Raw genomic sequence first — 17249 nt, 5'->3', positions numbered from 1 at the left:
AGTTTCATTTAACATGGGAAATCTTTGATCATTTTTTTTCTTTTTGTATTGCAAAATATAACTCATTTTTGATCTTTATTGTTATTAGTAGTGGTTTCTGAGATCTTACATCTGCATTTTTGTTTTCTTGCCTCCCTGCTTTGTTCTTAGTTGCTCTCATTATATCAAAGAAGACATTTAGTATTTGTTTTTTAGGGATTGGCTAGCTTCACTAAGCATAATCTGCTCTAGTGCCATCCATTTCCCTGCAAATTCCATGATTTTGTCATTTTTTAGTGCTGTATAATACTCCATTGTGTATAAATGCCACATTTTTTTTATCCATTCATCTATTGAAGGGCATCTGGGTTGGTTCCACAGTCTAGCGATTGTGAATTGTGCTGCTATGAACATCGATGTAGCAGTATCCCTGTAGTACGCTCTTTTAAGGTCTTCAGGGAATAGTCCGAGAAGGGCAATAGCTGGGTCAAATGGTGGCTCCATTCCCAGCTTTCCCAGGAATCTCCATACTGCTTTGTGGGGTCGGGCTCCAAATTCCCTAATAGGACACCCATAGCACAAAAGTTAATAACAAGAATCAACAAATGGGACCTACTTAAACTGAAAAGTTTTTTCTCAGCAAGAGAAACAATAAGAGAGGTAAATAGGGAGCCTACATCCTGGGAACAAATCTTTACTCCTCACACTTCAGATAGAGCCCTAATATCCAGAGTATACAAAGAACTCAAAAAATTAAACAATAAGAAAACAAATAACCCAATCAACAAATGGGCCAAGGACCTGAACAGACACTTCTCAGAGGAGGACATACAATCAATCAACAAGTACATGAAAAAATGCTCACCATCACTAGCAGTCAGAGAAATGCAAATCAAAACCACCCTAAGATACCATCTCACTCCAGTAAGATTGGCAGCCATTATGAAGTCAAACAACAACAAGTGCTGGAGAGGATGTGGGGAAAAGGGTACTCTTGTACATTGCTGGTGGGACTGCAAACTGGCTTTGAACTTTCAATCCTCCTGCCTCCACCTCCCAAGCCACTGGGATTATAGGCATGCACCATTGTGCCTGGCTGAAATCTATTTATGGGAAGGAAACTTCTTGTCCATTCTTAGAGTCAAGTACATTTTGTTTACATATGATTTCATCATAATTGATGAAATTGAGTCTGGTCAATGACTCAATTTTATCTTTTCTGAAAGTGCTGGGGAATTTACAGAAACCTCAAAAGGTATTGCGTCTAGTCAATGACTCAGTTTTATCTTTTCTGAAAGTGCTGAGGAATTTACAGGAACTCCAGGCAGGTGCCTCAATGTACTCTGCTCTCAGATTGATCCTGGTTTAGTCTTGTGCAGGGCTGGACTTAGTACTGTCTAAATAGTGCCATGCTTCTCTTTAACATAGAATCCTAAAAACAAAACAAAACAAAACAAAAAACCCTCAACCAATTTACCTTTCCAGTAAAAAGACACTTGTAAAACTTATTTGTCTTTCTATTCACTTGTTCAACACCTATTTAATGAACTCCTAGTACGTGGCAGGAACTGTTCTAGGGCCTGGGAATATAGTAGAGAGTGAGACAGACAAGATCAATGTTCTTGTGGTGCTGAAATTTCAAAGGGAGAATGATTATTAAGCGAGAAAGAATTTAAAACAACCAAATCACAAGTTCAGGTGGCAACTGTATAGTACATGGCTAAGAATCCAAACGCTCAGTCCTAACATACAAGATTTGAGTTTCAGTTTTGCCACTGACTTATTGTTAGTAAAGGTAGTAACATGGAAACCTGTTCATGCTAGGTTATTATTATTTTTTTTTTAAAGAGAGAGGTAGAGAGAGAGAGAATTTCAACATTTATTTTTTAGTATTTGGCGGACACAACATCTTTGTTTGTATGTGGTGCTGAGAATCGAACCCGGGCCGCACGCATGTCAGGCGAGCGCGCTACCGCTTGAGCCACATCCCCAGCCCAATGCTAGGTTATTAAATGAAACAGTAGAATATAGAGGTGATAGCTTAGTTGTAGAGCACTGAGGCTCTGGGTTCAATCCATAGCAACAAAGGAAAAAGAAAACAAAAGCAGAACAGAAAATGCAAGGTATTTTTTTAATATTTACTTTTAGTTGTAGTTGACACAATACCTTTATTTTATTTATTTACTTTTATGTGGTACTGAGGATCGAACCCAGGGTCTTGCATGTGCTAGGCAAGCGCTCTACCGCTGAGCCACAATCCCAGCCCAACACCTTATGTTTGTGTATGTTTTCATATATTTATATAAATTTAGAAAATAGAGACCAAATATGAAATTTTCTACAGTGTGTCTCTCCACCCCTCCCCCAATCTTGACTTATAAAATTGGTATTGCTGGGGCTGGGGATATAGCTCTGTTGGTAAAGTGCTTGCTTTGCATGCACAAGGCCCTGGGTTCAATCCCCACCACCACAAAAAAAAAAAAAAAAAAAAAACTTAAATTGGTATTGCTTTTTCTTTTCATTTTTGTATTTTTTTTATTTTTCATATTTTCAACAGTGAACATATTTATTCAACCAAGATTCATAAGTTAAATATGTTTCAAGTTCTTTTCTAGGCACTGAATTTGGATGGTGAAAAGAATCCAACAACCCAGTTCCTATCCTCATTGGCATTCCAGGGTTGAGATAAGGAAAAACAACATTGTAAAGAAATAATAAATGGGGGCTGGGGATGTGGCTCAAGCGGTAGCAAGCTCGCCTGTCATGCGTGCGGCCGGGGTTCGATCCTCAGCACCACATACAAACAAAGATGTTGTGTCCGCCGAAAACTAAAAAATAAATATTTAAAAAAATAAAAAAAAAAAACATAAAAAAGAAATAATAAACGTTTAAGGTGATGGACATGCTAATTACCCTGATTTGATCATGACACCACGCATCTATGTGTTGAAACATCACATCATATGCTATAAATATGTACAATTATTATGTGTTAAAATTTTTTTGAAAAAGAGACAAAAATATTTTATTCATAATATGGGTTTACAGGTATGACTTATTCTCTGTATACACACACTGGCAACAATAAATGTACAAACACATAGATACAAATAATGCATTGCAATTAATAAAGAGTACAATAAGATATACTATATATTTCTTCTGTTAATCCTGCTCTGACCTTTTCAGTTCCATAGATTCCATTTCTTTTCGGGCCCCCATCCAATTTTTTTGTATTTTATTTAGAGACATGGTCTGGCGGAGTTGCTTTGGGCCTTGAAGTTGCTGAAGCTGGCTTTGAGCTCTCAATCCTCCTGTCTCAGCCTCTGGGCTGCTGGGATTACAGGTGTACACCACCACACCCAGCATGCATTTCTTTTGGGGCCAGTCAGTGGAATTTCAGCACTTGGCTTTGAAAACTAGAGACTTTACTAATTTCTGGTGGGAGAAGTTTTTTTTTTTTAAATATAGGGAAGAGAAAATGGGCTCTTTTCTTGCACAGCTGTAAGACTAGCATATAGGGTAATAAAAGCTGTGCTTACAAAAGTTATTTCTAACAAAGGAATTCTGTAGAACAATAGTAACAAACACCAAAAGACTTCAGAGATTGTTACTGTGTTCTGTAAAAGCAGCCCTATAATATTTTATTAATATCTCAATGTGAATCACTTTGTTTAAAAATAAATTTTTTTGTGAGAGGCGTATTGAGGATTGAACTCAGGGGCACTCAACCACTGAGTCACATCTCCAGCCCTAGTTTGTATTTTATTTAGAGACAGAGTCTCACTGAGTTGCTGAGGCTGGCTTTGAACTTGCAATCTTCCTGTCTCAACCTCCTAAACTGCTGGGATTACAGGTGTGAGTCACTTTGCTGTCTTGCACCTTATTTTTTCTTAATTTATTTTATTTTTTTTTAAATATATGACAGCAGACAGAATGTATTAAAATTCATAATACACATATAGAGTGCCGCGTCCGGCCAAGGGAGCCGAGTCCGGCGAGGGACGGCGAGGTTAAAAGACACACAGGACACCAAGGTTCTTCATCCAGGAGTCAATACTCTTTATTGCTAACACACCTTTTTTATACCCCAAGCAGCAGAAGTGGAAAACTACCCAAAAGCAGGAGGGAGGGGGGAGAAATTTAGTTTTAACATCTATTATTGTCAGGTACCGAAACCTCCCTTAACAATAAGTCCATCAGACCAGAAAAGGTCAAGGCATTCCCGTGGGATACATATGTCTCAGACGGACAAGCAGGAACAGAAAAACCGCAAGTTCGCCATGGCCTTGTGAGCTGGCCACACTGGCATGCAGAACAAACTAGTGGAGGTAGGGCTCCAGGGGCCAGGGTGGACCTGCTGCCAACAATAGAGCACTTTTTTCATATCTTTGGTTATATATAAAGTATATTCACACCAATTTGTGTCTTCATACATGTACTTTGGATAATGATGTTCATCGCATTCCACCATCATTTCTAATCCCCTGCCCCCTACCTTCCCCTCCCACTCCTCTGCCTTATCTAGAGTTCCTCTATTCCTCCCAAGCTCCTCCTGCCTACCTCACTATGAATCCGACTCCTTATGTCAGAGAAAACATTCAGCATTTGTGTTTTGAGGATTGGCTAACTTCACTTAGCATTATCTTTTCAAATCCCATCCATTTATCTGCAAATGCCATGATTTTATTCTCTTTTATTGCTGAGTAATATTCTATTGTGTATATATGTCACATTTTTTTTATCCATTCATTTACTGAAGGGCATCTAGGTTGGTTAGCTATTGTGAATTGTGCTGCTATAAACACTGATGTGGCTGTGTCCCTGGAGTTTTTAAGTCCTTTGGGTATAGAGCGAGGAGAGGAATAGCTGGGTCAAATGGTGGTTCCATTGATTTTAATTCTTGTACTATAGGAGTCTTTTTTTTTTTTTTTTTTTGCTATAGGAGTCTTATTAAGGAAGTTGGGGCCTAATGCTACATGATGAAGATTAAGGCCTGCCTTTTCTTCTATTAGACGCAGGGTCTCTGGTTTAATTCCTAGGTCCTTGATCCACTTTGAGTTGAGTTTTGTACATGGTGAGAGATAGGGGTTTAATTTCATTTTGTTGCATATGGATTTCCAGTTTTCCCAGCACCATTTGTTGAAGAGGCTATGTTTCTCCAATGCATGTTTTTGGCACCTTTGCCTAATATAAGATAATTGTAATTTTGTGGGTTAGTCTTTGTGTCCTCTATTCTGTACCATTGGTGTACCAGTCTGCTTTGGTGCCAATACCATGCTGTTTTGTTACTATTGCTCTGGAGTATAGTTTAAGTTCTGGTATAGTGATTCTACCTGCTTCATTCTTCCTAAGGATTGCTTTAACTATTCTGAATCTCTTATTTTTCCAGATGAATTTCATGATTGCTTTTTCTATTTGTATGAGGAATGCTACTGGGATTTTAATCAGAATTGCATTAAATCTGTATAGTGCTGGTCTGGGGTTGTGGCTCAGGGGTAGAGCACTTGCCTTGCACGTGCAAGACCCTGGGTTGGATCCTCAGCACCACATAAAAAATAAATAAGTGAAATAAAGGTATTGTGTCCAAATACAACTAAAAAATAAATATAAAAAAATCTGTGTAGTGCTTTTGGTAGTATGGTCATTTTGATAATATTAATTTTGTCTACCTAAGAGCAAGGTAGATCTTTCCATCTTCTAAGATCTTCTTTGATTTCTTTCTTTAGGGTTCTGTAGTTTTCATTGTATAGCTCTTTCACCTTTTTCTTTGATTCCCAAGTATTTTTTTGAGGCTATTATAAAATAGGGTAGTTTTCCTCATTTCCATTTCAGAGGATTTGTCACTGATATACAGAAATGCCTATGATTTTATATTCTGCTACTTTGCTAAATTCATTTACTAGTTCTAGAAGTTTGCTGGTGGAACTTTTTGGGTCTTCTAGATATAGAATCATATCATTAGCAAATAGTGCCAATTTGAGTTCTTCTTTTCCTATGTGTATCCCTTTAGTTTCTTTCATCTATCTAACTGCTCTGGCCAGTGTTTCAAGAACTATGTTAAATAGAAGTGGTGAAAGAGGGCATCCCTGTCTTGTTCCAGTTTTTAGAGGGAATGCCTTCAATTTTTCTCCATTTAGAATGATGTTGGCCTGAGGCTTAGCCTAGATAGCCTTTATAATATTGAGATATGTTCCTGTTATCCCTATTTTTTTCTAGTGTTTTGAACATGAAGGGGTTGCATCTTATTTTTTAAATGGATTTGTTTCTTTATCCTCCTCTCTCCCTGATCCTTCCTATTCTCTCCCACTGCCTAATCTGGGGGAAATCTTTCTTCCCCATTTTAGGCCAATTTATCTGTACTTGAGTACACACCCAAGCCAGTAATGAAGTAATCCAGACTTTGGGGATGGTACCAGAAGATCTCAGAAATTACTGTCTCCCAAATTAAGAAGTGAATTACAACTCCAAACAAGAAGGTGTGGAATGGATACAGTCTTTGAATCACCTCTTTAAAAGGCTCCTGTTCTTGCTGATTAGCAGAATCACAGACTTTGGGACAGGACAGCAAAGCCATAAACCTTCTTTTTCCTTTTTCTCAAAACTGCATTCTTATTATGGGATTGGATCGGGGACAAGAACTGAGCTTTCAGCCACATGTGGAAACTACAGAGGAAAAAGGAAAGGAAGGGGGAGGCACCTCATGAAAACTGAAGGAAGAGAAGTATTGTAGAAGAAAGAAAGGCAGGGAGAGAAAGGAGAAATACTGAGGCCTGATACTGGCCAAATTATATTTTTATGTCATGTGCACTTATGAATATCTAATAATAAATCCCCCCAATATGTATAATTATAATGCATTGATTAAAAATGGGAAAAATAACTTCCACATCTTTAAATCACAAATATGTTCTTTGATGTTCTTTTCTCTTAGCTTTATGATTTTATAAGTATTTAATATTTCCAGAGTGGACATTTGTATGTGTGTTAGGGAAGGATCCAATTTTATTTTTCTCTGTTAAGTGACCATTTGCTCCCAAACTATCAATTAAAAAATGCATCCTTTCCCCATTGATTTTTATTGTGTCCTTGATTATATATTAAGATATTATCTACATGGCTCTTCTCTTATATTGGTCAATTTGTCCTTTCCTGGGCCAATTCCATTGTTTCTATTACTGTGCTTTGCTGTATGTTGTAACACCTGCAGGATATGGACAATAGGAGCCATGGAACGTCCCTTAACTACAACTGTTCCCTTACCCACCCTCCTGCTACACCCTAAATGAGCCCACCACCAAAACTCCTCCCATGACCTAGTCTGCTAAAACCCTATAAAACCTAGATCCTTATTGCAGCCTGTTGTCATTTTTCTTTTTGAGAACGTGCCCCTCTGCTGCTTACTGCTGATCCTTTAGGGTCTGTTTCCATTTCTTTTTCTTTGGTATTCCCTTTCATTTGCTTTCAATACCTGGTAAAACAAGTGCCCTTTCTTAGTATCTGTTTTTTTAAAGATTGACTTTTCTATGCATAATTAATTTTAGAGTAAGCTTATTTAATTCCTCAAGTGCTCGAGTGGAATATTGTTAGGATTGCACTAAATTTGTAGATTAATTTGAAGGAAAACTGACATCTCTACAATATAATGTTTTCCCATCTCAGGCATGGATGTACATCTCCGTGGTAGAGCACTTGTCTAACATGCCTTCTCTCTATTCAAATTATATATATATATATATATATATATATATATAATTTGAATACACACCCAAGACATATTTTTCTTTTTTTTTTTTAGTACTGGGATTAAACCCAGGGCCGCTCAACCACTGAGGCACATCCCCAGACCTTTTTTGTGTTTTATTTAGAGACAGGGTCTCGCTGAGTTGCTTAGCACCTTGCTTTTGCTGAGGCTGGCTTTAACTCAGGATCCTCCTGCCTCAGCCTCCTGAGCAGTTGAGATTACAGGCCTGTGTCACTGCACCTGGTTCAAATTATCTTTTAAGTTGTTTATCTTCTCCACAGTTTTGTTGTATAGTTCTAGATGAATTAATCCCTAGATATCTTAAAATTTTGTTGTTATCATGAATGACATATTATTTTTAATTATGTTTTCCATTTTATTATTTCTTTTTTAAATATATATATATATTTAGTTGTAGGTAGACACAATATCTTTATTTTTTTTAATGTGGTGCTGAGGATCGAACTCAGTGCTTCATGGGTGCTAGGAGAGCACTCTACCACTAAGCCACAACCCCAGCCCCATTTCATTATTTCTGTTTTGAAGAAATGTTGTTTTTTGGATCGAGTGTTTGACACCTTATTGAATTTCCTTATTAATTTTGATATTTTGTTGATTTGAATTTTGTGGCTTTTCTAGATTAGTGATTATACCACGTGGACGCTTAGAGCAAAAATAACCAAAATGGGGACAGACCTCAGTGGATCAGCCATGCTTTTCATTAAGCATCAGAGGGGCACATTTTTCAGGAAAGAAAATGGTGCAAGTCACTACAATGGTCTGGGTTTTATAGGGTTTATCAAGGCCAGGTCATAGGAGGAGTTTTGGTGGTCCACTCATTTAGGGCCGGGCAGAAGGACAGACAGGGGAACAGTAAGGGAAGTTCCCTGGGGCCTCTTGTCCATGTCCTTCAGAAGCAAGGGCAGTTTTCCCTGACTCTTCTCAATCTTTCTCTCTTTGTTTCTCTTTATTTTCTATGGTGTTGGCCAGGGCTTCTTCCAGAGTACATGAGCTAACAGTGGTGATAATAGGCATACTTTTCTCATTCCAAATCCTGAAGGCAATGATTAAAACAAAAAATTCACTAAATAAAATGTTTGCTGCAATTTGGGGGCACACAACATTATAAAACTAAAAAAGTTTCTTTTATTTTTGTTTGGCAGTACTGGGGATTAAACCCAGGGTCCCCTGGCATGCTGGCCAAGTGCTCTACTTCTGAGCTACACCCCTAGCCCATTTTTTTATTTTTATGTTTTTAGATTTTATTTTGAGATGGGGTCTCACTAAGTTATCCAGTCTGGCCTTGGACTTTCGAACCTCCTGGCCTTTGCCTCCTGAGTAGATGAGATTACAGGTGTGTGCTACTGTGCCTACAAAAGTTCCTTTTGATATGTACTTTTCTAGAGGATTTTTGAAAACTTAATTATGTCTTGAGTTTTATCAAAATGATCGAGCCAAGGTACAAACTTCATGGATCAGCACAGTCTTTATTCAGTGGTGGAGTCATGCCTCTGGTGGACCCACTTTCCTGATGGAAAATGAGCCATTGCCCAAAGGGGGAGTCTCTGCTTATATAGGTTATACTGAGAGGTGACTCAATTATTAACAGAGCATGTCAGTTGGGCGCTCAAGAAACAGGTTTGTGAGAATTTGAAATTTGTTTTTTTTTTTCTGGGCAATATTTTTGCTTGGAAAAGAATGGAGGGTCTGGGGTTGGAATTTAGTACTTTTCTCTTTCCCTTCAGGATCCCATTGTACTGTCACTGGGAAATGATTTAATTTAATTGTGATAATAACATAATTTTTCTCTTTTAGGTTACTAATGTGGTGAATTACATTGATTGAATTTGTAATGTTGACCTATTCTTGCATTCAGAGAATTAAACTGCACTCAATCATGAGGCATTTATAATATTCAGATTTGGTTTGTTAATACTGCATTTTATTTTGGAATTTGGCATTTCTTAAAAAGTGAAGTGAGATTACTATTTTCTTGTACTTTTCACCTTCTTTAAAATGAGCTATATAACTTTATCCTTTATCTGTTTTCTCCAACAACTTGTATAATTAACTGTCCCCTGATATTTTAGCAGAACTCTCCTGAAAAATCATTTGGACTCACAATGTGACAGTGGTCTACTTTACCTTTTGAATATAACCCTTACTGCTTATTTTATTCATTTTTTATTTACTTACTTTCATTTTCCTTTTTTCCCTCTCCTCCCTAACCTGGGGACAGGGAACAGATTACCTTGAGTAACCTGTTCTCCAAAGGAAAAATATGTCACCAGAAGAACTAGAAAGTGACTATCTCCCAAATTAACAACTGGGCCATTAGGGAGCACCTGGGACTCCCTGTCAGGATGCACCTGGAATGTAGCTTTTTTTAAAAAAATTTTTTTTTCAGTTGTTGATGGACATTTATTTTATTCATTTATTTATATGCAGTGCTGAGAATCCAACCCAGTGTCTCACACATGCTAGGCAAGCACTCTACTATTGAGCCACAATCCCAGCCCCTGGAACATAGCTTTTTAATAGCTTCTTGAAAAGTGCTCTGTTTTCCCTGATGGGCAGAATCACAGCCTCTGGAACAGGAGTCCGCCGTGTTTCTTCTTTGCTAGCAAAGCAATAAAACTTCTTTTTCTTTTCTCCCAAAAGTGCATCTTCGGTGTTTCATTGGCATTGGGGACAAGGAACAAGCTTTCAGTAACACCATGGGATGCTGGGGAGAGATCTCTGATCATCATTTCAATTTATCTATACTTATTTGGCTTCCAAAAGATGATGTGTCTCCTGGCCTCGAAAATGTGTCTTACTTAAATAAATGGCGTTGAGGATGTTGTCTCATCTAAATTAGCAAATAGTTTACTGTGGGCTGATTAAATTGAGATCTGAGAACAGGGACTCCACACTAAACCTAATCTGAGCCAGGAAAGGGAAGTGGGATTAAGCTCTGTGGGAGTCTCTCAAGGGAGTCTGTCTGCCTCTCTGAACTGTTTCTAACCAGCTGCTAAAGAGATTTTTGCCTGAGAAATGCTAGTGATTGAAAGGCAGAATAATCATGGGCATTTGTGTCATGTCCTGATGTATTTATTGTAGATATCATTGTTGGCTTGTGGCTTTTTCCAGAAGTCATTTGGTGCTTATCCATGGAACAAATGCATAGTCTTACCTGTGAGCCCTCAGCAGTTGGCTCAGAGGACAAACATGTAGACCTGTTTCCCTAAACAATTGTTTCCAGGTTCGATAGTTGGGTTAGGATTGTATATGATTCAAGGAAAGTCGGTCATCTACCCCTGTGATACTTGCATTTCAGTTGAGCAGTCTTTCCTATAGCCCTGGAGGAGGAACCCTGTGAGGAACTACTGAGAGCAGAAACCACCCAGTCATTGCCTTAGCATATTGTCTTGCCTAAGTTATCAAGGAGCTGCTGCCCTCTGCAGGATCCACGGAGGCAAAGGTCTTGCTCTCAGGAAGGCCCAAGCACTATGTAAATAGGTTTTCTTTGAAATACCCAATACATTATTATTAACTAAGACCACCATACTGTGCAATAGATCGCTAAAACTTATTCCTCTTGTCTAAAACGTTGCACCCTTTGATCAACATCTCTGCATTCCTACCTACCCTCACCCCCATCCCACCCTCTGGTAACCACCTTTCTACTCTCTACCTAGAAGAGTTTGACATTTTTTAGAGTCCACATATAAATGAGATCATTCGGTACTTGGGTCTGCCTGTCTAAATTATTTCACTTAGCATAATGTCCTCCAGGTTTATCCATATTGTCACAAATGATAATTTTCCTTCATTTTAAAAAGCTGTATTACATATTTCAAAATTTCTAAAAGAATAGATTTTAAATGTTCTCATAAAAAAAAGAGAGAGGTATGTGAGGTTATGTGGTATGTCAGCTAGCTTGATATAATAATTTCATAATGTATACATATATCAAAACATCACATCATGCCCCATAAATATATACAATTATTATTTGTCAATCATTATAAATTTTAAAATCAAAATTAATATTTAGTTTCCTGATATACACTTTTTTTCCTTATGTGTGTTTTACTGGGAAGAAAATGCACATGTACAACCAACAGCTTACACAGGGAGTTCTTCATTTCTTCTGTTGTTTCAATGTGACATTTTCTTTTAATCCCTCAGTGAATTGAGTGATATAGACTGGGGACTCCAGCCTTTCTGGTGCTGAGGTTTTGTATTTGCAGTAGCTTGTGGGGAGCCATTCTCACACGTGACTGGGCAACTCCCAGTTTGGGTCTGAGGTGCTCTGGCTAAACTGTGTCGGAGCTTTCCCGACCCTCTCCTGGTGCGAGAGCCTGTCCGTATGGGGGTGTGACTGACCACTGACCTTGGGGCCAATCACTGACCCTGACTTTGGAGTGCTACCCCCCTCAACCTTCTTTGGATGGAATTCTCCCCTGAATTTCTTGTTCCCCAATAAAAGGCCACTCCCTGGCGTGCTCTCTCTCTCTCCTGCTGCCCTACTGGGTGGTTCGAGGTGTAAGCCAGAGGGAGAGCCATCTCGGACCTGGTCATAGAAAAAGGTAATTGAGTCTGTGTGTTTATTTTGATCTCACTGGCTAACTTTTATGCCAAGAACCTCTTTAATGCAATCAGTGCGCTGGTCGCATGGTGGAATTTGGCGCCCATGAGGGGGGCATTCTAGATTAGCTAGATCGAGTGGGAGCACACTATAAAGATAAAGGAATTGGTGACAATTTTGGGTCACAAAAGTACCTGGAGATATTGAAGAAAAGAGACGTTAAATTAATTAAAATGGGAAATTCAACTTCTACGGATAAGGAAATGTATCTGACTATTTTAGACACTATAATTAATCAGAAAGGAAAACAGATAAAGAAAACTCAGTTATTACAATTCTTAAAGATTGTAGGCAAATATTGCCCTTGGTTTTGTGAACAAGAGTCCCCAAATTTACTTACTTGGGAGAAACTAGGAAGGAAATTACAAAAAGTTTGTCTTTCTAATGAATTAGCTGGAGGCATAGAAAATATTCAGAAAACTTGGACGGCTCTGGAAATTTGTCTTTTTGAATATATGGGACAGAGTTCCTGGCCCCCTGAAGATCTATTAAAAGGCATTCAGAGAGCTATTAGGTCTATTCAAATGGAAAATCCCACTGAGGCTAAGTTAATTTCCTTTCCCTTGAGCCGTTTAAAAACAAAGGCTCTAGGGGCTAAACAGAAAGTTAGGAATGTGACTTTAAACTTGCATGATCAGGCTAGCCCGCAGGGAGATTGTAGAGAAGAAGATCATAGAGAAGAAACCTCCGCAGTCCTAGAAAGTCCTCCGGAAGAGATAGAGGAGGAAAATCCGGAAGAGATTCTTAGAGAAGCACAGAGTTCTTCTCCACCACGTGGCTTAGAAGCCCAATTTCAAAATGGCAACAGCACATATTCTACCCACGAGTCACAGTCCGAGGGAGAAGAATCAGACGTTGAAATTCAGGACTTACAGAGAAATTTTAACAGGCTGCGTTTAACACCGCCTGCCCAGGCTATTAGAATTCGGCCATTACCTGCTAAAAGGACAAAATTTAACAGGTACTCTGAATTAACAATGACTTTTCTTACCCCGTTCCAGCGAGGTATTAAGAAAGCACAGGAAGCCGGGGAAGATATTAGCGGTTTTCAACTTTTTCCAGTTTTTGAACAGATTAATGAGCAAGATCAGAGAGTTAGAGTTCATGCTGTAATCCCATTTAAAACCATTAAGGAATTGAAAAGTGCATGCGAGACATATGGTCCGAATACGCCTTTTGTACAGAGCCTAATAGATAATATGTGTTCACAGCCCCTCCCACCTAGTGATTGGATTTTGTTAGCCAGATCTTGTTTGAGTGGAGGAGATTTCTTACTTTAGCGTTCTTATTGTACTGATTTTTGTACAGAACAGGCAGAAAAGAATAGAAGACAGAATTTACAAACTCCAGTAAAAATGTTCTTAGGAACGGGTGAATTTGCTGATTTAGAAAGATAGTTAAATTATGAATTTGTAGTATATGATCAAATAACTGATTGTGCTAAACGTGCCTGGAAGCAAATAGTCTCTAAAGACCAATCCAATTTAGTTCTTACCAAAATCAGGCAGGGTGTGAGTGAGCCGTACTCAGATTTCGTAGCCCGATTGTATCATACTACAAACATGTCTATCAGGGACCCGGGGGCATGCGAGCTTATTGTTAAACAATTGGCATTTGAAAATGCGAATAAATATTGTCAGGACGTTCTTAGGCCACACCATAAAAAAGGGACAGTTTCTGAGTTTATCCGCTTGTATTCTGAGATAGACTCTACTCATTTGCAGACAGTAGCCCTAGCTGCGGCACTAAAGGAAACACTAAGGCCGCAGGAATTAGTACGAAAGCCCCGCGGGAGGTGCTATGTTTGCGGGAAAAATAACCATTTTGCGCGCAAATGTCGCATGCGCAATTTTAAGTTCAGGGCTCCATCTACTGGTGATAATAGATATTGCAGGACTCAACCCCACGTGGTGGATCAAGATGGCGCAGATCAGCCTGCCTTCTCGCCGTCATTTCCTCCTAGAGGGAGAACAAAAAACTTCCGGTAGGCCCCTCCCCAGGCCGAGCAACAATACGGGGAATTCAAGCAGAGGTTGCACAGTGTGACGTCACTGGCACTGACCAGGACGGCCCGTGATTTTTACCGGAACGTAGATCGCAGACAGTTTTCTTAGGACCCTCAACGACAGTTGAATTGAATCCTGAATCAGGGCCAAAACAAATCCCTACTGGGATTTTCGGGCTGCTTCCTGATAATACTATAGGTTTAATTTTGGGACGTAATAATTTAAAGGGAGCCATTGAGGTAATTCCTGGTGTGATAGATTCAAAATTTAAAGGACAATTAAATGTTATTGTAAGGTCCAATTATGCCCTAAGGCTCACTCCAAAGGATACATTTGCCCAATTGATTTTATTGCCCTGTGATTCTGAGAAACACCCACCAGTAAATTCAGTTTCTAAACCGCTGGACAGAGTGTACTGGTCGCAGTTAGTGCGACAAGAACGCCCTTTATTAGAACTTAAAATTAGTAATAAGAGGTTCCTAGGAATCCTAGACACAGGGGCCGACATCTCAGTCCTTTCTAGTAGATTCTGGCCTAGGAATTGGCCCTTACATGTAGCACCAGCTAACCTAGAGGGAATTGGACAAATTTCACAGCCTGCTCAAAGTGCCAATTATCTCCGTTGGGAAGATTCTGATGGGAACAGTGGAGTCTTTAAACCTTATGTGTTAGAGTCTTTACCAGCTAACCTATGGGGAAGGGATATTTTAGCCAAAATGGGATTGTTATTAGTTACTCCAAATTCTATAAGGTCGGTTGAGGAAGTTAATCAGAGGTATTTTCCTGGAGATGATAAGGAGACCCTTCAGGGAGAGTATCTGTTTACAAACCAGTCTCCATGACAAAGATTAGTAAATGCTCCAAGCCAAAATTTTTACTAGGGGCCCTGAGTACTTCCCGGCTCCCTAAGACAGCTGAAAAAATCACCTGGCTCACAGAGGAGCCTATATGGATTTCTCAGTGGCCCATCTCAGGGGAAAAACTTAAAATAATTCATAGGTTAGTTGAGGAACAACTTCAGGCTGGTCATATAGAACCAACACTTAGTCCTTGGAACACACCTATTTTTGTTATTAAGAAAAAGTCAGGAAATTGGAGATTGCTACAGGATTTAAGGGCGATAAATCATGCAATTCGGCCTATGGGATCATTACAGCCAGGACTTCCTTCCCCCACAGCCATCCCTTTAGATTATAGCTTAATGGTAATAGATTTAAAAGACTTTTTCTCTATAAGGTTACATCCTGGAGATTGTGAAAGATTTGCTTTCATTGTCCTAGCAATTAATTTTAAGAAACCTGTTAAAAGATATTGCTGGAAAGTACTCCCCCAGGGAATGCATAATAGTCCTACCTTGTGCCAAAAATATGTCGACCAGGCGATAGATCCCATAAGAAATAGCTTTCCTGATGCGTATATTATTCATTTTATGTATGATATATTATTGGCTCATGCTAATCCAGAGGTACTTTCAGAAATTTTTACTCAGAGGCTTCGCTTACAGCAATGGGTTTATGCATTGCTCCTCAAAAAATTCAAACGATGCCTCCTTTTCAATATCTAGGCCAGATAATTCAAGGACGTACAATCCGTCCTCAAAAATCTTCAGATAAGAGTTAAGGAGTTACATACCCTTAAATGATTTTCAAAAGCTATTAGGAGATATTAATTGGCTGAGGCCATCCTTAAAACTAACTACTTCTGATTTAAGTCCTTTATTTCAGATATTACAAGGAAATCCTTCTCCAACCTCTCCACATCAGCTAACCTTAGAAGCTAAAACAGCTTTAAAAAGAGTTGAAAATGCAATTAAAAATGCACAACTTACTAGAGTTGAGCCTAAAGAAATAGTGTATTTATTAATATTTCCAACAGAGCATACCCCAACAGGAGCCATATGGCAAAGATTAGGAGTTATTGAGTGGATTTATTTATCCCACTCCCCTCAAAAAACATTAATTCCTTTCCATGACTTTATAGCTCAATTAGTAATTAAAGGCAGAACTAGGATTTTACAATTAATTGGATCTGAGCCTGATATCATAATTATCCCATTTTCTGTTCAACAGACTAATTGGCTTTTTCAAACTTCTAGCTTATGGCAGATAGCTTTTGCTGATTTTCCTGGCCCGATAGATAGCCATTACCCTCGTGATAAGATTATCCAATTTGCATCATTAACGTCACTTATTTTTCCAAAGATTGTACATGCACATCCTATAGATGAAGCTTTATCGGTGTTCACTGATGGTTCAAGCTCAGGTAAAGCAGGTTTTTATAGTCGTGTTCACACAGAGGTAATGCAAACTTCATATACTTCTGCCCAAAGAGCAGAGATTCAAGCTCTGATTTGTGCCTTAAATTACTTTTCAAATGATCCTATTAATATTTATTCTGACAGCTTATATGCAGTCGGAGTTACCAAAAATATTGAAACTTCAGTTATTGGATATACTTCATCACAAGAGTTATTTGAATTATTTCAGAATTTACAAAAGGCAGTGCTAATGCGAAAATACCCTTGTTTCATTGTTGAGAGCCACAGCCGAAGGGGCCCCAGCAAACTTCCAGCTGCCAGCAAACTTCCAGCTGCCGGCTGATGATTGGCTCACAGCGGCCCCAGCAACATCTAGCTGATTGGCTCCTCTGCGGTGATGCTCATTGGGCTGTTTCCCTGCCCTTTCAGACCACGGAACTGCTCATTGGGGGACTTTTTTGGCTCCGCCCATGTGACCCAGCCAATCGGCCTCAAGAGCAGGAGGATTGTGGGAGGTGGAGAGAAGCTTGTGTGAGAGAGAGAGGCTTGTGAAAAGCCGGTGGTGGCAGTTGAGGCTCTGAGGGTTTTTCCTGAGAGGCTGTTTTGTTTGGCATGTGTGGTTCTAAAAAT

General features: G+C 39.0%; 1 protein-coding gene across 3 annotated transcripts in view; it reads left to right on the top strand.

Moving 5' to 3' along the window:
- The first annotated feature begins 12257 nt into the window (after nucleotides 1–12257).
- The window catches only part of LOC125612077, an 11435-nt gene continuing 6443 nt past the window's right edge, over nucleotides 12258–17249 (top strand). Inside the window, exons 1-2 of one of the 3 annotated variants that reach the window (XM_048788449.1) lie at nucleotides 12258–13317; nucleotides 16564–16963. In XM_048788449.1, coding sequence (XP_048644406.1) covers nucleotides 12530–13317; nucleotides 16564–16585 — 810 coding nt within the window. In that variant the 5' untranslated portion in view covers nucleotides 12258–12529 and the 3' untranslated portion in view covers nucleotides 16586–16963. Of the gene's footprint in view, nucleotides 13318–16563; nucleotides 16964–17249 lie in introns of those variants that run through there. The other 2 variants (XR_007342366.1, XR_007342367.1) reach the window with 2 other exon arrangements.

This window comes from Marmota marmota, unplaced genomic scaffold (genome assembly GCF_001458135.2).
Source record: "Marmota marmota marmota unplaced genomic scaffold, marMar, whole genome shotgun sequence".
In the NCBI taxonomy this organism is placed as follows: Eukaryota; Metazoa; Chordata; class Mammalia; order Rodentia; family Sciuridae; genus Marmota; species Marmota marmota.
The sequence above is the reverse complement of the archived record's forward strand: the minus strand, read 5'-3'. Positions and strand labels throughout refer to the sequence as shown.